We start from the raw sequence: 22,372 nt of genomic DNA on the forward strand, positions 1-22,372 counted from the left end.
TACAAAACACACGAGTGAAAGAGTGTTACATAAGAATAGCCTTATGTAGAAATCCTACCCTTTGACATTGATGGTGAAGAGTCTCTGTGTTTCCATGCTGCTGCGGCTCACTGTGGCAGCGAATGACTTGCCCTGACTGTAGCTGAAGAAGAGCATCTGCAGGACGTGGGAGTAATATACAGAGACTCCGCCTCCAGCCACCTGGCCATTACTATCCTGTGATGCAAACACAAAAACTAACTCAGCATTGCTGTCATGCTCAATCCATTATGAAATCTATTTGGTGAACTTATTTCAGTCTGACAATTTAGCAAAAGAAAATGTCGTAAGAACCTTCAGGTCCTCGTGGTTGATCTCCAGAACGTTTGTGACGTAGAAAGGGCCATGCTGGGCACTGCTGGACTCATCCATCACCTGAGTGTACATGTAGCCAGCGGAGGACATGATCACAATGATGTTTTTGCCCTCCTCGTTGAACAGGAATGTGGCATCTCTGATCTTAGAACTTGGTAGCAGGAAGTAGTACATGGGGCTCAGGGCATCCACAGATAAGTCGTAAATCTGCAAGGAAAAGTCATTTGAGGCACATTTTCTAATTGATCTCACATTTGAGAATTTCTTTAATGTAAATACAGCAAGAAGTTTGGGATCAATATTTCTATTAAATTGTATATATATATATATATATATATATATATATATATATATATACACATACATGATTATAAATACATTTATACACACACGCACACTTCAGCTAGGTTTATAAGAACAGGTATTTTAAACTGCAGTAATATCAATATTACTGTATTTTTACGAATAAATACAGCCTTGGTTATCATTAGAGGCTTATTTCAAAAAGACTACAAAAATTGACAAAGTATATGCAAGATGATGTGCATTATCCATTGTTTCCACATTTTAAAAATGAACTTGTTGGAAGTTGTTTGCCAAATGTCAACCAATAACAAAGGAGTATCATGACAAGTACAATAATTCACCTTGACAAAATCAGCAGTTATAATGGCCAATTCAGTCTGCGATCCAGGAAGCCAGATGGCCTTGATGATGAAGTTTCCAGTTGCAAGTTGCGGATGCAGGACTAAGTGATCTGACACAGAGCCTGTGCTGCTGAACGTCAGAACGTGACAATCCTGAGGATGATAGGCACAGAGAAATGAGACTAAAATCATTGGGAAATAAAAGTTGTCATAGTTTTGTCTGCATTTGCTACCTTGAGTCCACACACTGCTAGATAATCCTCATTACAGGGGTTTCCTGTGAGGCTGAGCACAGTGAAGGGAACCGGAGCGGAGGCTAGACGAGTCAAAGTCAGTTTCCTCTTACTGGAGTCAGCCTGCTTCAACAGCGCAGATAACTGCAGGACTGTGATCTGCACACACACACACAAAAAACATGTAGTCTCAATAAAACATGAAGTAGCAAAGATACAAACTCGTGTTAAGGTTTTCTCTATTACCTTGCCCTTCTCATGGCTGACAGCGAGGTGTTGTCTGCGTCCGTGAGGGGACGAAAGCACACACATGGCCACCCGACGCAGCACATGCGCGCTGATGAGCTGGCGGATGGTCTGTCCTTGATCACCACTGTAGTTCATTCTGACATTCTCAAAAGCACCCTCTTGTGAGCCCAGTGTGGGAACCTGGTAGATAAAAACATGTTTTTGAGTCAGCAATTTTGTTAAATTGGGAGCATTAAGAATTAGTCTTTAGGTATTTGGCTCATACCATGAGCTGGTCGGTCATCTCAACGGTCTTGTCTTGAGTGTGTAACTCGTTGAGAGCGTGCTGAGCCCGGCTGCTGCTGCCCACCGCTGATGCCTGCTGGAAGTTGGTCTGAATGGCATCCATTAGAAAAATGAGCAACTCCAACACCAGGGCTGCTGTGGAGGAGCTTGACTGCAAAAATGAACGATAACAGTGAGACATGTCCAGTCTGCTTTCAGTCAAAACATCAATGATTCCGAAATTCTCGCACCACTTGAATGAGCAGGTCCTCTCTGCAGCCCTCTATGTTTCGACACACACTGCTCTTCTTAGGCTTGTCGTCGTCGCTGCTTTTGCCGTCACAGATGGTGACTTTTCCTTTGTCCGAGGGCGAGGCGCTCTGGTGACGGATGGCGCTCTCTGGCATGCGCAGCTCGCTCTGAAAGGCCGAGGACTCCTTCATGGTGGAGCTCATTCCACTGCTCGGGCTTCTTTTCACTAGAGCCTGTAAAACAAGGATGCAGACCGAGGATCAGGGATACAGGATGCATTGCATTGACTAAATTACAAAGATGTTTATGCTTTGGGGAGGGGACACCACAGGGAAGAGGGATGTAGATTAGATTGTTACATGCTTTGTGTTTCCATCAAGGAGACATGCATGAGTGGATATGGCTTAAATGTTGAAATGTTTATCTGAAAAGCTTTTAAGATTAGAAAAATAGGTGAAAATACTATAATGAAGATTAAAGGAATAGTTCACCCAAATATTACAGTTTTAAGATTATTTACAAACACTCATGTTGTTCCAAACTTGTAAGTTTCTTAAAATAAATAAATAAATCAAACTGAGTACTAAATGGTCTGAAACTTATTTAAAATGTAGGAGGGAAATAACTAAGTGCATTTTAATTTTTACATTATTAATTTTAATAATAGAAGGAGCTATGATCCAAATCTTCTGAAGCCATTCAGTAATTATATGGACTATTTTTGTTGAATGTCATACAGTGGTAGTTACTATGGAAAGTGCTATGTAAAAATGACCTTTTATATTCCACTGAAACGGTCCACGAGAAAATGTTTGTTACGGCGGGTGAACAATTCCTTTAACAATACAATCAAATTAATCTTAAGTAATATACTACCAAACAATAGAGGATAAACTTGCTTTGCTACCAAAAAAGGAAAGGTGGAATGTAGCAAACCCTGATGAATTGGGGGAGATCTGAAATGAGCTAATGGCAGTCAATGATAAATGATTTGCAAGCCAAAGTTACCGCTGTTGCTCTTTTCCCATGATGACCTGAAGTATTCGGTCTCACCTGGCAGCTGCCATCCTCCTTGGCACCGCAGTCACAGAAGAAAGAGCCGTATTTGGCATAGGAGATCTCATGGTCTTTGTGACAGACCTTGGCACACACTGTGCACACACCTACCCCATCCACCATCTTACAGGTGTGACAGTGATACCTGTACGGGAAGAGCGTGAGATTAAAGGCCAACAGCACAGCTTCTGAACGCTTCTGTTTCATAGCAAAGGAAGGCCGTGTGGGTCCATTACCAGTGCTGGTTCATGAACTCCTTTTGAGTGATGGTGAAGGTGCAAAGCTTATTGCAGAGTGAATCCTCATCCTATAACACAAGAAACTTAGATACGATTGGAAAAATCAAAGCAATCTTTAAATCTACCGTGAGCAGGCCGTTTCCTGACCGAGTCTTCAGCCTGTGAATCTTCCTCCTCGACAGCTAGGTCCTCCACCCAGTCAGAGTCCACTTCAATGGCCTTCTCCTCTCCCTCCATCAGGAGCTGGGACGAGCCCTGGCCACTGCTCTGTCTCAAAGCATTCATCACATCCGCCAGATAGGAAATGATGTGGCAGGCACACTCCAGCATACTGGCATGCTGCAAACAAGACTGTTTCACTAATGGCCCGAAACGATTAAATCCAAGACCAGTCCTTCCAGAAAAACGCAGGGGTTTTTTTTGTGATTGTTGGCGGGCAAAAATCCTTGATTATGCGGCCCGTTTTCTTTAATAATGCGATGGAATATGCGGGATATTTATGCCATTTTACAAACTTGCAAACTTGCAAAAAGTGCGGAAACTTGCCAAAACTGTGGTTTGATGAAAAAGAGAGAGAGAAAAAAAAAAGTGATTCCCCCAACTTTCTTATTATTTCCTATGATAAGCAAGCATACTACATCACAGAAAGTGCTGGGAATATACAAGTTCTCTTCTTGTTTTATTTCAGACTGTAACGAGTGGAAATAAGATATGGCCCCTTTAAGAGCTGCGTGCTCCCTGTTGAACTGTCTGCAGTATTATATTGTATGTGCCATGTGCCTCGAACACCCCATGTGTGCGGGTAATTTCTGTTTGATGCTAAATTTTATTTTATTTTGTTTATTAAGTAACGATGTGGATGGTAGAACTTGTGACAGACAGTTATACGAGTTCGATTTGGGAATAAAGTGCGAGTTGTGAGATGCCAATCACTTCTGCAATAACTTCAGCTGAAAGCTATCCCTATTTTTCATGTTACAAGCATACAAGACCTTAATAAACACATCACAACTTTCAAAACATTGATGAGGCAAACAAGTTCTGTATCTTTGCAATCGGAATATGCTACAACTGTAAAAATGAATACATTAAATATAAAAAAAATATATAAGTTTGCTCCTATTTTACAGCTTTTCGATGATTGCGTAATTACATCACTTCTTAACGTTCCCATGGCGACAGGGGGAAACGGCTGCTCTTGTGTGAAGCAAACGCAACATTTTTCAATTTTCTGCTAAGATATACGAGTTTTTTGCAACGAAAATGCCAATATTATGAAATCATACAAGGCCCACATATTTTGCACGGAAATCTGCAATTTATGTGGCGTAAGTGCGACGTATTTGAAAAAATAAATATGTAGACTTTGGCTAATTGTGCACTAAATCATGTGATCGTATAATCGCGTTTTTTCTGGAGGGACTGCAAGACGTGTGAATGGTTACCGTAGAAAAGTATTTTTACCGTCAAATTGCACCTACCTTGCCTTGCGACACATTAGCGGTAACTTTTTCCACAACGTTCTTCTGATACAAATATTTTTTACTGAAAGAAAAATAGGAAAAAGTCGGATTTAGGAGGTAAATACCCCATGAAATCAGAACTGCTTTGTGGCAGTTCCTCATTCAAAATTTCAAGCTGATTTAAAAATACGTGTACAATTTAGCCCTGTATTCTCTTATAGGAAAAAATAACAAAAAGTATGATGTACTTTAACAATTTGTCCAATAAAATGCTGTGAAAAAGCATTATTTTTTATTATTATTTTTTATTATTGATTTAAAGTCTGTAGTCAATCTTTTATCCCAAAAATTACATATTGAACATGAGCTAACATGAACTCACAATGGAACATTTGGACAAATATAAATAAATACAGTAACAAACGGATTGCTCATTGGGAGTCCATGTTAGTTAAAGCATTGTCTAAAATTAACTAATGGGACCTTACTGTAAAGCTTTACTTTTATATATTTTAAATATATAATTTCCCTCAGACGCCAGTCACTCACCATCTTGTGAGCCAGTCAATAGCAGCTCTGTGTAGCTGTAGATGTCCTGCTCCTTGTCCTGCACTGGCCAGAGTGGCCATGATGACCATGAGCTCAGGAAAGCCTGCCCCATCCCCGCTGGCCAGCATCTCCGTTGCCATGGGTATGAGAGTGCTCAGAAGCACCGTGCAGACGCCCTCGCCGACCTGGCTGTTATCACGGACAATGTAGGAGGTGAGGAGTTGCAGGAGCTGCCTGTTCTCTTGCACTGTGTCCAGCTGGTCTGAATCTTTAGGAGGGGAGGCCGTCATGCGCCTCAACCAGGCCTGCAGCCTCATGGGCTCCACACAAGCCAGCTGGGCCAATGAGCCACACAAGCACAGAAGGCTAGGATTGGGGCTTTTTTCCGCTGAGGAATGAACACAGATGAGACGTGTAAGAGGGGAAAAGTAAAAGGGGCAAATTTTTGAGAGACATAGCATGGCTACATACTGAGCTGGAACAGTTTCGTAAAGAATTTCAGAACTCTGTTACAGAACTTTGCAGATAGATTCTCGTTGGCTGTGGCCATCATGATCTGCACTAGTTCTCCACTACAAGACAAGAGGGGGAAAGTGATGTGTTAAAATGATGCAAAGGGTTTCAAGCAATTCCTAAAAAGAGTTTATTCAGAATGTACCTGAATGAGAAGAATTCCTCCATTGCTTTGCGGACCTGACTGCTTTCCAGCTGTTTCTCCAGGTACTGTAAACACTCTTCAAGAATGGACTCATCCAGACCACTAATTGGAAACAGAACCATATTAAAGGCATAGTTCTCCCAAAAATGAAAATTGTCCCTCATGTCATTCCAAACCCTTAAAGGGTTAGTTCAGGTAGGTGGCGGTAAAACTCCTAAGCGGTGAGCAGCCGGTAACAAGAAGTAGACGAATGAGAACGTCCTCGTCTCAGTTCTCGCGCATGCGCCCATAAGGAAGTAATGGAATAGTGGAATAAAGTCGTTATTTGATAAACTTATAATTGAGCCGCTGTAGGCACATGGAATATTTAAACCTTTTCTTTAATGACTTTATGGGCCGTCAAGAGCCAGTCCCTTAGGCAGTCTATGTAGGACTGATCCAGCTCTCAGATTCAATCAAAAATATCTTTATTTGTGTTCCGAAGATGAACGAAGGTCTTACGGGGTTGGAACAGCATGGGGGTGAGTAATTATTGACTTAATTTTCATTTTTGGGTGAACTAACCCTTTAAAACTTGGATCAATCTTCAAAACCCAAATTAAGACATTTTTAATTAAACCAGTTTTCTGTCCTCGATTGACAATGACAGGTAACCAAAATTTTAAAGACCCAAAATGTTTTTAACAAATCAATATGAATTAAGCGGTTTAATCCAAGTCATGTGTAAAAAAAAACAATCGCTTTATAAGATGAACAGATTTAATTTTGGCTTTTATTTACATCACATATAGTAAACATGGAAGCTTGTGCGTTTTGCACACAAGAACAAACCTCATTGGTTTTTAATTGGTTTTTAAATTGTTTTTTTGTGATGCGCTCAATCTATACGTGCATGTTTATATGTGAATAAAAGCCGAAATTGAATCTGTTCATCCTATAACGATCCTATCACTTCAGGATTAACCAAAGTCTTATGGATTTGGAAAAACATGACGGTGAGTAATTGAAGACAGAAAATCATATGGTCATTTGGGGTCTCACCTGTTGGGATCAGAGTGATTGGCGATGATGTTGTAGCAGCCTGTGATGAGACGCTCGTAGACGAGAGCCAGGAAAGCATCAGATTCGGCGGGGCCCAGGATCCTCTCCAGTGAGGTGCTGCAGATCTCTGCAACGCTCTCTGTGCTGCTCTCCAGCAGGAGGGGCAGCAGCGTGCGGATCACCTGTGGACTGTTCAGCTCCTCTGTGCTAAACACAAAAATATTTTTGCCATCTATCAATCTGTTATACCATGCATCTGTTTCAACTATCACTCAAGACTTACACAATGAGGTCTCCAGTAAGGCGCACTAACGAGAGCAAAATGTGTTTGAGAGAGGAGGCTAAGGGCAACGATTGGTTGCTGAGGGTCCCCAGGTGGGCCGCTTGAATTGCGCTGATGTAACTTTCCGACGGGATGGTGTCATTGGCAAAGGCATTCCGCTGTGGACGAAGAAACCAATCCGTGTAAAGTAAAGAACTAAGAGAGTACGTTTATTGTAAGAGCTGAAGTAAAAGCATGCACACCCATGAGCCAATGTTAGGGAATTCATTGGTGTGAATGTTGTTCCATGTTTCACAAAGTGTCTGAATGGCTGATGGCAGATTCTGCATCACAGTCTGACCTGAAAGACCAAAAACAGCAGACATTAATAACATTAAAAAACAAAAAAACAAAACAAAAACAAACACCTGTATGTACCCTGCACTGAACAAAAAAATGGATTAGATATGCCAATATACATAAAAACCATTGTGTCAATAACATTAATATCTAGAATTCTTACCAAGCAAGTTGGCTTTGCAACGTGTGGATCCGATGGACAACACAGCAGAATAACCCTGCAGTTTAGCTTCAGTGGGTTTGTTTTCTCCTTCCTCTGGCAGGCTCATCAGCAGGTATGACCTGAACAAACATATGACCAGTAAACCAATCAAGAAGGGCTTAAGGACAGTTTCATTCAAGCATTTGGTTTGGTTTCAAAGATTAAGGGTAAACAACAACCACTTAAATTTCAGCCTTTTCCTCACACAAAGCTATCAAGTATAAGCCCTTCATATTTTGCAGTCATATGAACATATGAATAATAACTTTTATGGTGGTTTGAATAAATGATAGCAGAATTCTCCTTTTAAGGTGAACAATCCTTTAAAATCTGTAATAAACATCAATGTATGTGGTGTAATCAGAACCTGGTGAAGGCTGTATAGACGTCAATGAGCTGCAGTGTAGCAGGCAGCAGGTTTTTGGTGATCTCAGAGGATTTCTGGGGGTCTGTATCAGCAGCTACTTTGGAGAAATGCTCATCTAAAGACACTTGCACTTTGGAAATCACAGCATCCAATGTGTAGATGGTTTGTAGAGAGGGTACTTGGTGAAGAGGTAGGATGCTGTTGGGGTCCACGCAGCAAAAGGACGAAATCTATGGAGGAGATAATTAATTGAGGAGGTCATATGTTAAGAGACAAGGAGATCTATATCTTGGCTACTACATTGATAACATGCTCACATGGCAGGTTCATTCTGACAATGTATGTTCTAAACTCCAACAAAGACTGAACTTTCTGAGGAGACTCAGATTGTATGGTGTCAACAACAAAATAATCATGACTGTGCTTTATCAGGCTGTTCTGAAGGGTTTAACCAGACATGAGATTCAAACCTGGTATGGTAACCTCTCTGTAAAAGAAAAAAAAGAAAAAAAGAAAAAAAAAGAAAAAAATCGTCTCCATTGGACTTTTGAATTGCAAGGACAAAGACCTATGATTGTTTCGGGTTAGCACAGATTACTTAACATTATTTATTGTCTTATTTTATAATTCTTATTTATTGGTGGTTATTGTTATTTTATTGCTGTTCTTAAGGTTTATGCGACCGTTATTTGTGCTACTGTGTTGTCGCAATATACGACCATCTATGACCGTTGACATGTTTTTCTCTATGGTATGGATTGTTCAGGTGAGATTGATTTATCCTGTGATTGAATGAGAATTTAGTATAAATTCTTACATTTTTATTTATTCTTTATTCAGAAATGCAGCATACACTGAGGCCAAGACAAGTTTAAGAGGACAATACAGTATATTGTATTGTACTCCGAGAGTGTACCTGTCTGGCGATGTATTCCTCTGCAAGATCCACATCATATTTTACTGCACTGCATTTGGCCGAGGCCACTACGATCAAAGATGTGGCGTGGTCAGCTTTCATTCCTTGTTTCACTAGGTTTTCCTGATAAAAGAGAGTTAACAGATGAATCTGAAGCTCAAAATACAGGATTCCTTGATCATTTGGTCAAGATTTTCTTAATGTTATGGTTACAAAACCGACCTGGATCCAGTTGACGAAAGTGCTGACTCGCAACCTTGATGACCACCTCAGGGTGTGTAAGATGTCACTCTCGCTGGGGTCACTGTTGCCACTCTTAAGCTGCTCAACATAAGCCTTTGAGGGTGGCAACACTCCCAAGATCTTCCACAGCACTAGGAAGTAGTACTGCAAGGAACATGCTTCCTGTAACAGATTGACAGCAACATTTAGAAGTCAACCAACACAGACACAAGATGATTGTGAAAAGACACAGAATGTGTCTAACTCACTACTGGGGTGATGGGCTTATTTTCCTGCCGTCTCGCTGTGTCAAAACGGGAGCCTGCAGCCAACAGGGAGATCAACGAGGAGTATAAATCATCATACTTCACCGCACCATTGAACAGCACCTGGAAGACCTGTAACAGTTGACAAATAACATGCACATTATCTTACTTTGAACATTTATATATAAACACGGGTCTTCAAATTTAAGGCAAAGAGCCCCATGGTAAATAGAGACGGAACAGGACCCCAAATACATATCATATAAAACTGCTGCATTAAAGCCTGGCCTATAACATGTTTATATTATTAATGTGTTTTTATATTAATAATAATTGTTATTATTGCTAGGTTACAATTATAACACACAAATATAATAAATAAATAAAACCATTAAAAATATTTGATGTGCATTTTAATGTAAGAAAGACATTTAGCTGAAATTTTTCTTCTCAACTTTTTCTTCTAAGCTTTGAACATAACTTAATGTTGTATTTTTTTAATGTAATCCTTTTTTACAACAAATTTGCTTGAAATTCAACAAAATCCTTTTCCTTTTTTATCGGTTTTCATTAAATTCTAAGACTAGAATCTTCAGACCGCACACTACACAACTTTAAACACAGACCATAAACACAGATTGAGCGCAAAAGAAATAAACCCATTGCATTTGTGGATGATCAGTCGTAATGACCTAATTACATTAATAATCGGCCTGACAGTAATGTAGTGTGTTCCCCTCTTAACAATACATCACTGGTCACATATTTTGAACTTCTTTTTACCCCTAATGGTTGTGAGTATATCAGGGAATTAAGACACTGAAAAGTTCATGCAAACTTTCCAACAAAAAGTTATGTAACGACCAAAACGATTTTCTTTAACTCCCATGGCTCATATACTTCTTTAGACTTGTGATGTGTGGCCTCACCTTGCCGTCAAGTCGACTCCTGTCATCCTCTGAGGCTTCAGGGGACAGAACGCAGTAGAATTTCGGCTGCACTGTGGAATCTAAATGAGAGCATCAATAACAATCAAAACAGCTCTTACACATAAAGCAGTACTCAACAAACATCAGTTGAAAGCTTTGCTAATTTAGTGCCATTATCAAGAGCGTAATGGAGAGAAATATAAGAGGTCTGACTTACTCCTATCTGCCGAGCAGTGCTTGGCCCAGTTCTCCTCCACCTCTTTGAAACCATAATATAGTGGAATGGCACCTCTCTTTCCCCCCTCCTGTCCAGAACTGGCTCCGGATGCCAATGGTGTCAGGAGATTGTACTGAACCTGAGTGTGGAAATAAATTCTAACTGTTCCAAACCATCTACTAAACAGTGGCATGTTTCCAGTGAAAGTACAGCTACATTCACATACCTGCTCAAACAAGTACATGGGAGCTTTTGAGTACTGGTGCAGCAGGTAGTCAAACACAAGCAAGATGCGGGCCAAGTTGAGGGGTACAGCCTGAAGCTGAGAATCTACGTGGGCTGCGATTTCAGCGATGGCCTGCATGCAGAGGGTTAGGACATTGCGGCGGCCCTTTTCAGAGAAGTTGTGGAAGATGAGCAAAAGCAGCTGGAGGTGTTCAACGTTTAGGTCCTCGTCAGCGGGCACCGCTCCCTGTAGCGTGTGCTGTTTTAGAGTGCATACAAACCTACGGAAAATATGTTACAGTAAGAATTTGATGTTAACGCACAATATATGTTGTGAAGAATCTAAAGCTACATTTGAGAAAAGAAAAGTAATTCTTGTCTTACCTCTCCCACACCTTCATGCACTCGGGTACATCAGGCTCCCCCTGCTGGCTGGCTTTATGCTGCCAGATCAGCAGTAACCTGGAAAGCACTGAGAGAGACTGAGGATGGATGTACATGGGCCAGGGACCCTCTGAGAATGGGGCAACACCCAACTGCTGCAGAAGAGTGTTCTGAAGAAAAGTTATACAAAACAAGGTATCAGATGCCTGTTGTCTGTAATACTGAGATGCAGCTCAGGCATTTTTAAGCCTATTATTTGATACTTTACCTGTAGGGATGGAGAGGGCAGGTCTGACGTTACCAGAGAGTGATTGAAGTGATAGAGGGCTGAGGCGAATTCGTCATCGGACGAACCTGGATGGTAAAAAAGTTGCATGTTAGGAAAAGCCTAAACGAAAGACATGGATACGAGTGGGGGGGCTTAAAAAACCTTTGACATCTTTGTCCACATCCTTGATGATGCTGGCGAGGGTGGCCATGTGCTGCTCCGTGAGGGACACGCTCAGGTAGTTGCGAATGAAATTATTTCTGGACTTCAGCATGGAGGTGGTGATGAAGTTTAGTATGCTTGAGGCCAAACTCAAAAACTAGAACAAGAAACAACATCAAGTCAACATTAAAATAGTTTTTCCAATCCATTTCACTCATTGTGTATTGTAATGTAAACCGGTATGGCAGTTATATTGGATTTACTGACAACCAGGTGGCATAGCAGAAACAGCACGCAGCAAGCATAGACAAGTCTAATTTGGTTATCAGCTTGCCACATAACAAATGTGTTTGTACAGGACATAAAACAACATTTCAGTTCCAGCAGCAAAGTTAGTCAAAATCAGATCTGCACTTCACATAGTGGCCTTACCAACTCCGGGTCCTTGCGACTGGCCAGGATGTTGCCGTTCTCTGCCGTGTTCAGCTTGCTGGGGCTCTTGAGTCTCGGGGATGTTTCCAGAGGTGGGGGAGGAGGGGGAGGTGGAGGTGCCACCTTCTCTTTACTGGGAGAAATAGTCTCTTCAAACCACAGTCCCAGAATGGGCTCACTATCATCATCTGAAAACACGCCAAGAGTGACATTCAGCACCACATTCAATGAAGTCACTGTACTGTATGCAAACAGTGATGTTGTTTCCATTTAGCCATGGAAATAATACTACTTAAAGGGATACTTCAGGATTTAGCATTAAGCTTTGTATTAGTAGAAAACCTGTAGTATTTTCGAATCACTGTGCTTTCCACCCTCATATCCCCTGAGACGAGAGATTTATGTATTTTTTGTCTAGAAAAAAAATCATCCGATGACGAAAAAATCGTCATTGGAGGATTTTTTAGCCAGAGGCTAAAGACTAGAGTCAGTGGTAGGGGCTGTCCCGCATGTTCTCAACCCGCCCATAGAGGGTGGGATCTCACTCACAGAATGTACACATAGTGTCAGACATCTTTTTTTGGAAGCTAAGCTAGCAGGCTCTTGTTCTGTGGAGAAAGCTAAGTAGTATGGGTTACCATTCATCCTCATTCATCCGGCTGCCGAGATCGTACAAAATGTCCAGGATTCAGCTTTTGCTTTCTGCAGTTGCCATTTATTGTTTACATGCACACCTTTTGTTTCAGTCTAACTGAATTTATTCCGACTGGAGAATTTGAATGTAGTGTTTACATGAACGCTAAACAAGTGATCGGTTGATGTGCGTTTTAACATTGTTAAGAAAATTCCCACCTCTCCGTGAGAGCGATACGAGACCGGTGCGTCTCAAAGGTGTCTCTCATCAGTAATCTCACCGCAGGCCTTGTCCTGCTTGCCACAGTAAATATAATGAATGGCGACTGTAGAACGCAAAAGCTGAATCCCGGACATCGAAATCCCGGGCAGACTCATCACCGAGACTCACTAGTAGCCTACACTTGTTGTTTAACTACTGCGCTCTGTTACTAGTAGGCGTGGCCTCCTAGGGCATCGGAGCAAGTGCATTCTGGGAGTTGTTGTCTTTGACCCACATAAGCCAAAAATACTTTTTCTGGCTTTTCTCAGTCTAGAAAGCTCCAAATTCAAAAATAATTTCACATTTCTTCTACATAAATGACCCATTTTACATACACATTCAACTTTCCAGAGGTGAAGTATCCCTTTAAGAACTTTTTACTGTTTACTGCACAATAAACAGAAGCATAATGAGACACTACGAGTCTGACCTAAAACAGAGATCTGCTGACCTGAGAAACAAGCTGCTCTTGTCCTCTCCTGTCTTCTCTCTGCTGAAATAATGAACACTGTCACTAGCTGTGATGGCTGCCAGATCGGCAGTTAGCAGAGCATGCTTAACGTGCCACAGTGTTCCTGAGCAGGAAGTAAACTGACCTGACTCTGAGCTCTGGAGAGGCCTGACTGCTGTCCTTTTACTACAGCGTGCAGTGCTCAGGAACTGCCTGAGAATGTCCCTGAGATTCCTCAGCCCTGACACTAGCTCAGTAAACTACAACCAAACCCTGTACTCAGCTGCATACAAAATAACCCATTCTAATACCATTAAATAAGACAGCTGGGAGAACCTCGCAAAAACTGTCAAGAAATCATGTTTCAATGCAAAACATCGAAAGCACATAAAATTAAGACTGTTTTTCAGGAAATTAAGTTTGTATTTTGACATGATTGATATAATAATTAAGCACATTAAAATCCTCCCTTCCCAACTGTCAGGAGACTACTGGAATGAAAAAAGAGAAAAAAATAGCATTACAGAAATGCTATTTCTTTTTTTATTATAAAATGCATTTATATAGCTTACTTATTTAGGGGTAAAAAAGGAGAACAGGGAAACTGAAGTTAATAAAAAAATATTAAATTAAATCTTGCAGAGATTTTATTGCATACCGGTATGTTTTTTAATCTTGAAAAAAAAATACACCGTTTCACTGCAAAACAGGATAAAATATAAAAAGTCTATTTTTGTTTGTTTTGACATTACTGTTATCAAAAATAAGTGTTTTTAAATCACCCCTTCTCAATTGTAGCAGCAATAAAAAAACACTACAGTAAACCATATATTTGAATTGCAGAAATTATAATTTTTGTTAATTCTAAAGTGTTTTAGGAAAGCATATTTAGAAGTAAAAAATAATCAACAACAAGGGAAAAAATTAACAAAATATTATAAACAAATATACATGTTCGTGGACAGGATGATTTTGATTACTATTCCTTCATTGTTAATGAATGTGTTATTGTTATTATATCAATCATGTCAAAATACAAACTTAATGATGGAATTTATTTTCTTCATTGGCAAAATGTGCTTAATTGTCATGAAACAAGTCCAAAAATAGGATTTATTTTTTAGAAAAATAATGTTTCCTTTGGATTTTGAAATATAACCTGGAGATTTTTTGTGAGAATCACCCAGGAGATTTACTGGTAAAAGCAACAACTCTACATATAAGCTGAATGTCATGTTCTTTCTTAATTACAAGATCAACTACAATGTCTGACCTCACTGTGGCCTTTATTTACAAGGTTAAAGGGTTATGAAACACAAACTCATTTTTTGAGATGCTGAGAGACATGTACCAGTTGCACATTAATAAAAACAACAATAGCACTCATGTTTGTTATTAAGAGAAAATAGAAAGAGATAAGAGTAAGAGTGGCTGGAGAGCACTAGGGATTAAAAGAGTTTATTACAATCACTGCACTGTATTACTCATGAGAATTCAAAAGTCACATAAGACCGGTTTAGTGTTGCGTTCGGACACACTGTGAAAGTGTTTCAGTACAGTAGCACAAGAGTGTTGTTTGAATTGTCACCACGATGCAGTCAGAGCTGGAGTTTTGATGACACGTTGGGTTATTCTGATGCACAGAAAAAATGATGTAGACCCCAAATTCAAAGCAGAATGGACGAATAGCTCTGAAAATGTATAATTCTGATTTGTTGATATTTCTAAGAATTTCTAAGAAGTATACGATTTCCGTCAGTTTCTTGTCATAGGGTTATATTTATAAAATACAACAAGTTGCCTCCAAATTGGGTTGTTGTTTTTTTCCCCACAGCTCACATTTAAAGGAACACTCCACCGCTTTTTGAAATTGGGGTTATTCACTGTCTCCCCAACATTTTGATAGGTGGGCAAATGCATGTTTGTGCTTGAAAATTATTTGTGCTTGAGAATTTCGTTTTGTAAAAATTGTATCATCATTTTAATCAATGTTTCATCAACAAATTTGCCTGGATTAATAAATAAGAAGCAAATATATGGACAATATAATCAGACACAGAGGTGCCGACACAATTCATATGAAGTACATATTTCTCTCTAGTCTCTATAGGTGCGTTGTTCACTACTGCGAAGATGGCGAGTCTGCATCTTCAACTTTATCAACAATTAAAATGGTTCATGCATTATCATTACTTTCGTCAGTTCTTTGTGGCAAGCTTCAATTTCAGGTGTTGCGTGATATCTCTGCGCCCAAGTAGCAGTGCTTTGCCAATGCCCTTTAAGTAAAAAGAAGTGTTCATTACCTTGACTGCTGTCCTCTTCTGTGCTGCTGAAGTCATCTTCATAGTAAGTGTTAGAGTCAGTGGAGGCACTGGCGTCACTGCTGACCGAACCCTTCCTCTGTCGTTGCAGCACACATGCCTGAATCAAGCACAACCAGAGCCACCACATTCATCAAACACAACAGACTACTTCCTCATAGCAACCATGATCGAGTCTTGAGGTTACATACCTTTTTATAGGAGGTGGAGAGCAACGTGAAGAGCAGGTTGGTGAGAGGGACCGAGTCAATGAGTCTCTGCACTCTCTGGATAGATGTGCTCTGGGCCATGATGTTCAGCTCTGCTGGAGGACCGTCACTAGCCCAGCCCTTGAAGACAGATAATGGCTTCATTCACATTTACAATTTTAAAATGCCCTGCTATTTCAAAAGAAGCTATTGTGTTTGGCCTTACTCTGTGAAGAGCCTCCACTTGTAAGTCCTGGAATAGTGACGTGAGCAGCTTGATAGAGTGATTGGCCAGAATGACTGACAAAACCCCAAAACCTTGGTGCCTGATGGGAGGAATTTTTTTAAACATTTTTTGTAATATTCAAACCCACACTAAAAATCCAATTCATACATACAATGAATGTAATACATATTATTGCTTATGAGCTTGTTTTTTTATTCATTTCTGAATTCATTCATTTTAAATTTATTTTTAGGGTGGTGCATAAAGTAAAATATGTCAGGATGATGCTGTCCTAATATTATAATGGAGAAGAAAATGGTCTCATTTAAAGAATGAAAACCATAAAAAGTAGTTTGACAATATATTTTTTTCTTTGGGAAAAGCAAACTTTTGGTTATACTTCATTTTAAGTTGTCATTGTTACAGTGTAATTATATATTTAAGTACCGAGTAATACTAAGCAACTACATGCACTTAAAATAGGGTTAGTTGCATATAATTATGCATAATTTACTGTTATAACCATGGTAAGTTCATGTAACAAGGACAATAAAATAGTGTTACCCAACTTTTTTTTTGTAACAAAACTGCTTTAATTTATAAATATAAATATGATGATATGAGGAAAATATCCTAATGATAAGAGGATCCTGCAAAAAATCATGAAAAATTGTCAAGGTAAAAAAAAAAATCTCTTAAACGTTAAAAAAAGATTAAACTTGAGGTCCAGTGTTTTAAGACACTCTTTTATTACAACTCATATTCATTAGGAAATCACAAAGCACAGAACACAAAGGCATTTACCCTTTCCCTGGGCCAAGTTTAGGAGATCCTGCTCCGTCCTTGGTTCGGGTGGAGATGTCTCGGACCCGTAGTGCTGCCAGGGGATCTTTCTCCTTCCCTTTATCAGCCAGGGCCGTGGGGCTTAGGTTCAGTATCAAATACAGGCTGTTCAACAGGCACCAGGCGCCCAAGAGTTGAAAGTTCTGATAATGCTGTTAAAACACGAAACCAGATCTCAGATGTGGGATCTGCATAAGCGAGATCTCATTCTCGCTTATGTTGTATTCTCTGTGGCAAACAATTCACCTACCTCCCCTCCAGCTCTGCGAGAGTTACTGATGGCCTGTCCAATCATTTCATAGATTTCCAGCTGTTGAAAAAAGGGAAAACAGAAGATCAGCAGTGTACCAAAGCCAATTAAACTTTCAAAAGTCATCTGCCACCTCAACTAATGACACATACGCATTTCTGCACAATGGTAGCAGCGTCATTTTCATAGTCTTCCTCCTTGGAGCCAGTGGAGGCTGCACGAAGCTGCAAGCCACTGCCCACCTGCAGTATGGCCATGCAAGTCGCCACACTCACACCTGAGAGAAAAAAACACACACACACTTGAAGTTCTCGGTGTACATCTGAATTCTACAAGAGAAGCTTTTTTTCCAATGAACCCACCTGCATAGAGGCAGCTTAGTGCTAACACAGTCACATCAAGTAGTCTCCCAGGGGTCAAAGGCTCCAGTACAGGCAAGGAAAGTGTGTCCAAGGCCATGGTCACATCAATCACCAGGGAGTGAAAACTGAAATGGGGATGGAAGTCAGTGTACTCACTCTCTACAGGTTCAACAAAAAGCAGTGAGCTGAGGAAGTCTTTGGTTTACCCATTTCGGACAGCGGTAGCATCAGCCACAGTGGCCGGCATGATAAAGAAAGAGTTGGCGGATACCGCATCCTGGAAGCGGTTGATATACCGTAAGAAGTAAGGAAGGTTGAGGCACACACGCAGTAACTTCTCTGAACCTCCTGTAATGCATGGGATAAGAAGAATTTATACAGTGGAACAAAATGTTTAACTTAAGTTTACAATATTAAAAGATATGTATAATTGATATTAAATGATAATATTGGGAAACTCAAATGTGTGACATCAAAATGTTTTTTTTTCCTGTAAATATAGAAGTCCATATATGTATAAAAGCAGCAAAAAAATAAATAAACATTCACTATGTGAATAGCAACATATACAACATCTACAATCGGTATCATAAAATTTCACTTGTCTGTTAACAAATTGTTTACAGTTTGAACGTTCTTGTTCACTTCAAGGATTCTCATCCATGGAATGCTACATTTCCGATATTTTGCAAGTTTCTCGAGGATCAAGGATTTTTTTTTTTTTTAAATTAAGTACTCGAATTTAAAATGCAATTGTAATCTTCCTAAAATATGTCGACATAAATATTGATATTAATCAAAATGGCGAGTATGTATTGTCGAGTGAGTATGGTCTTAATAGGGAATATTGTGCCTAGAAGGTACTTGGTCTGATAACTCTGATTTGATCATGTGGTATTTGAGTTGAAAATGTTCAGCTCATAAGCTTAGCTCACCTAATTCTTGTAAACTGGACACATTTTGAGAGATGAAGGCATTCTTCATTTTGGCCTGCAATGCCTGATCTGTTGTTGTCTGGTCATCACACTCATTCTCACCCTGTAAAACAGATGACATTACAGTTTTGTCCTTAAACATCTTTGTTTGCTCATAACAAAACAGCAGTAATCCAAGGAGTGATCATATCAACAGCTACGTTTACGTGGACCCTAATAATCGGACTAGCAGCAAAGTCATAATGAAAAACAAAAAAGTCACATGTAACCAAATAAATTGTCATGGATTTCCTTTAAATGCTGGTTTAAAAAAAGCTGCATGCGAGACACATAAACCCAGTCACTTTTGTTAGTGTTCATGTAAACGCTATTTTCAGATTTATCAAACGAACAAAAGGTGTCCATGTAAACATAGCTATTGTGAACTCAATTGAAAGAACAATCTAATTCACTGACCTGCATGTGAACGGATGGAGAGGCCAGCACGGTAATGTCAGGGTTAAACACTGACGTCAGCTGATTGAAAAAGTTCATTTGGACTTCTTTATGTCTGAGTTCGGGGTTAACAGGGGAAGGAAGCTCCTTCTGGTCCTCCACTGGAAAGCAAGAGCACCAAATGATGATTGCAGAATATCAGCAGACAGAATCTCATCTTTTAGTTGACTATTCTGGCAAAAAGATGATCTTAAATCCTCTCTGACAGAGGAAAGAAAACAAAGCTTCCTTTCTACCATTTCAGCACTCACATGAGTAAAAAAAGGTTAATAACACTCAGATGAGACAATGCCTTGCTTTGAATTGGACTGAATTGTGTGGACTGAAGGAGGATGTAATTTTTTGGGAAAAAAGACGACAATGACTAACTTGCAGGAGTGTCAAATTATTGAAAACTACTTCCATGACGCATTGTTAAAATTATTTGTAGGTTATCGAGGTTTGCTGTAGAATTGCACGCACGAGACAATAGCTCATCATTGCACTGCATACATCCTGAAGAACCCTTCAGCAGCAAGCTGCACAAAATAAAGTTACTTCGATTCAATCAGGCCAGAATAAGAAAAAAAAAGTGTTAAGTAGGTATTATAGCTGAAGATACGCCATGAGGTGACAACTTTGTTGTTCGATTCTCTGTCAAGTGCGAGCACGGGGATTTTCCAGTAATGCTTTAGCACTGCCTCTGGCGTTCAGGAGCAAAAGGAAATAGAACAGTCAATATGGTGTCTAAAATTTAAGTCACTTAAAATTAACTTGTGTATTAAACTTGTATAAAATCACAGAAAAACTGTACTCTTCGTGTGATATTTATTAACTATATTAAATTGTATAAATAGACTATTACACAGTGAAAATGTGCACCCAAACAAGTCTAAACTACAAGACTACATCACGTATGCAAGCACTCTCTGGGTGACGGATATACTCGATAATGTCAAATCGGCAGCATATCGTTAAAATAAACAAATGAGATATATTGCACAAACCTAGGGGACAAATATAGTTCTGACACATCATCTGGGTACCACCAGCCCTGCATCATTGTAAGACAAATGAACTGCAAAGGCACCTTAAAAACCTCCAATCCAACAAAACCTCTGCCCCTTTGTGTACTAAGCCTGTGTTTATTTAATATTTTGTCAAAACAGATCATTTACCAAAAAGAGTATCCTACTTTCTTTCAGCTTCTTTTCACATTTTTTACTACCGTTCAAAACTTTAGGGTTTAGAGAAATTAATAATTTTATTCAGCAAGGATGGACTACTTAATCAAAAAGGTTGGAGTAAAGACATTTATACTTTTACAATTTTTTTCCCTCAAATAAATGCAGTTCTTTTAAACTTTTTATTTAATCAAAGAAGAATCCTGAAAAAAGTCAACCGTTTTCAACATCGATAACAAGAAATGTACTCCAGCACAAAATAATTCTTTCAACAGGATTAAAAAAACCTTACAGTCCCCAAACTTGAACAGTTGTGTATACAATAATTCTGTAGATTTTCCCTCAAATCAGCGCAACACCAGATGTTATGTCCCTTTAATTAGCCTTTTTAAGGCAAAAGGCAAAGCAAACATCTTCACCAACTGAAGTTATTTACTTGAAATAACAAGCAAGAGGCAAATGATTAACACACCAAAACACTGCTGCTGCATATTCCCATCCCGTTATACTGAGTCTAACCTATATTCAAACCACAGAGATTACTGGAACTATGGCTAAGACCATTTAAAACAGCCCTTACCATCAGAAAGGGTCTTGACAGTTTGAGGAAGTTTGGCCGACTTCATCATCGCAGTAAAGGTGATGATCTCTGTCCGATCCAATCGACTGCAGCCAGTACAAAGGCCTTTTATTAAGAGGATCAGGTGCTTCTGTTGAGCGGAAAGAGAGAGGAAGTTAGTTTATAAGAAAATGCTATGCTTATTCAAACAGACAGAATGTACACCATGTTCTGATCAAAAGGTTCATGTCTGACCTGAGAGACTGCACATGCTTCATCAGGATTCTCCAGACGCAGCAATGAGAATTCAATCAATACTTTACATGCTGCAGCTACTGACAGCAACTGATTTCTGGGAACTAGAATGTGACAGAAGAACTGTTATTAAATAGGAATATTGTGAATAGCCAGTTAAATCGGTATACGTCTACGTTCAGCTAAAACATATGATGTAGTCTACTTCGGCTAGAAATGAAGGAAATTATATTTTTAGAATAAAATATTGACATCTGACATACTTTGTCCACAAACAGTGGTGATGTAATGTGCAGATAGTGCCACAAAAGAGGAGTAGAATGGCTCATACTGTTTGTCATGGTGAAGAATCTCAGATTCACTATAAAAAAAGAAGAGAAAAACGGTAACAATCAATTAATTGCAGTTTACAACTCGTTTTATTTTCGTAATGTGACATTTCCAGGTAACACAAGGTATGTAAGGTATCAAATGTAGTTAAAAAGTGTTTAAGTTGCATACTAAATGATTCCTAAAATCTATTTTAATAATTGCTGTTTGTACCAGTAGTTTTAGTATTATTTATATTATTGCATTTAATAATAAGCTTTTTCATATATATATATATATATATATATATATATATATATATCATTTTTTTTCATTTTAGTAATGTTGTTTTGAGCTTGTCATTATTAGATTTTTTATATAATTATTATGCTATAATTATTTTTATATTTGTAATTTTACTATTTTCTATCATTTGATATATTTAATTATATTTCAGATTTAGTTTAACAAAATTATTTTTTTAAATGGTATGCCTTAAAGCGTTTGTATATACGTTTAATAGAATTGCATTGGGAATAGACTTTTATTTTTTAACAATACACTCATGTCAGCAAACAATATAATATTAAAATATTAATGATTCAATCCAGAATGAATAGAGACATATGGGACAGTAACACAAATTGTTGCAGTTTGAATTTAAAAACTAAATTCTACGAACATAAACTGGTTTAGTCCAGTATAGATTGACAGCTAGTGCTACTTTCACTTTTGACTGGTTAAGTTGCACAAGCTCATGAACAGCGATAAATCAAAAAGACAACACGGTTAATGTTTTATAAATCAAATTCAACTCGGTGCGCTTACTGTTTATTTTAAACCTCAGACAGTGGTTTGGCTCGTAGTCAGATCAGTGTTTATAAAGCATTAACGTTAAATGAC

General features: G+C 39.0%; 1 protein-coding gene across 12 annotated transcripts in view; it reads right to left on the minus strand.

Moving 5' to 3' along the window:
* ubr4 (ubiquitin protein ligase E3 component n-recognin 4) overlaps positions 1-22,372 on the minus strand; it is a 47,736-nt gene that overhangs the window by 24,238 nt on the left and 1,126 nt on the right. For 6 of the 12 annotated variants that reach the window (XM_039652737.2, XM_039652741.2, XM_039652736.2 and 3 more), the window contains exons 2-44: positions 21,424-21,521; positions 21,161-21,264; positions 20,927-21,056; positions 19,145-19,284; positions 18,689-18,791; positions 17,960-18,101; positions 17,754-17,878; positions 17,544-17,668; positions 17,392-17,451; positions 17,103-17,293; positions 16,299-16,398; positions 16,076-16,231; positions 15,867-15,984; positions 13,564-13,605; positions 12,218-12,405; positions 11,786-11,942; positions 11,624-11,709; positions 11,356-11,525; positions 10,973-11,252; positions 10,747-10,885; positions 10,530-10,609; positions 9,604-9,732; positions 9,335-9,517; positions 9,113-9,235; positions 8,197-8,426; positions 7,791-7,909; positions 7,531-7,628; positions 7,289-7,446; positions 7,006-7,212; positions 5,965-6,066; positions 5,778-5,878; positions 5,307-5,694; positions 4,776-4,839; positions 3,442-3,633; positions 3,292-3,362; positions 3,008-3,200; positions 1,999-2,232; positions 1,749-1,919; positions 1,481-1,663; positions 1,235-1,393; positions 1,002-1,154; positions 334-561; positions 59-216 (exon numbers count right to left, since the gene is read on the minus strand). In XM_039652737.2, coding sequence (XP_039508671.2) covers positions 59-216; positions 334-561; positions 1,002-1,154; positions 1,235-1,393; positions 1,481-1,663; positions 1,749-1,919; positions 1,999-2,232; positions 3,008-3,200; positions 3,292-3,362; positions 3,442-3,633; positions 4,776-4,839; positions 5,307-5,694; positions 5,778-5,878; positions 5,965-6,066; positions 7,006-7,212; positions 7,289-7,446; positions 7,531-7,628; positions 7,791-7,909; positions 8,197-8,426; positions 9,113-9,235; positions 9,335-9,517; positions 9,604-9,732; positions 10,530-10,609; positions 10,747-10,885; positions 10,973-11,252; positions 11,356-11,525; positions 11,624-11,709; positions 11,786-11,942; positions 12,218-12,405; positions 13,564-13,605; positions 15,867-15,984; positions 16,076-16,231; positions 16,299-16,398; positions 17,103-17,293; positions 17,392-17,451; positions 17,544-17,668; positions 17,754-17,878; positions 17,960-18,101; positions 18,689-18,791; positions 19,145-19,284; positions 20,927-21,056; positions 21,161-21,264; positions 21,424-21,521 — 6,378 coding nt within the window. The remainder of the gene's footprint in view (positions 1-58; positions 217-333; positions 562-1,001; positions 1,155-1,234; positions 1,394-1,480; positions 1,664-1,748; positions 1,920-1,998; positions 2,233-3,007; positions 3,201-3,291; positions 3,363-3,441; positions 3,634-4,775; positions 4,840-5,306; positions 5,695-5,777; positions 5,879-5,964; positions 6,067-7,005; positions 7,213-7,288; positions 7,447-7,530; positions 7,629-7,790; positions 7,910-8,196; positions 8,427-9,112; positions 9,236-9,334; positions 9,518-9,603; positions 9,733-10,529; positions 10,610-10,746; positions 10,886-10,972; positions 11,253-11,355; positions 11,526-11,623; positions 11,710-11,785; positions 11,943-12,217; positions 12,406-13,563; positions 13,606-15,866; positions 15,985-16,075; positions 16,232-16,298; positions 16,399-17,102; positions 17,294-17,391; positions 17,452-17,543; positions 17,669-17,753; positions 17,879-17,959; positions 18,102-18,688; positions 18,792-19,144; positions 19,285-20,926; positions 21,057-21,160; positions 21,265-21,423; positions 21,522-22,372) is intronic. The other 6 variants (XM_039652750.2, XM_039652749.2, XM_039652740.2 and 3 more) reach the window with 5 other exon arrangements.

Source organism: Pimephales promelas, chromosome 20 (assembly GCF_988280905.1).
Source record: "Pimephales promelas chromosome 20, fPimPro1.hap1.1, whole genome shotgun sequence".
In the NCBI taxonomy this organism is placed as follows: Eukaryota; Metazoa; Chordata; class Actinopteri; order Cypriniformes; family Leuciscidae; genus Pimephales; species Pimephales promelas.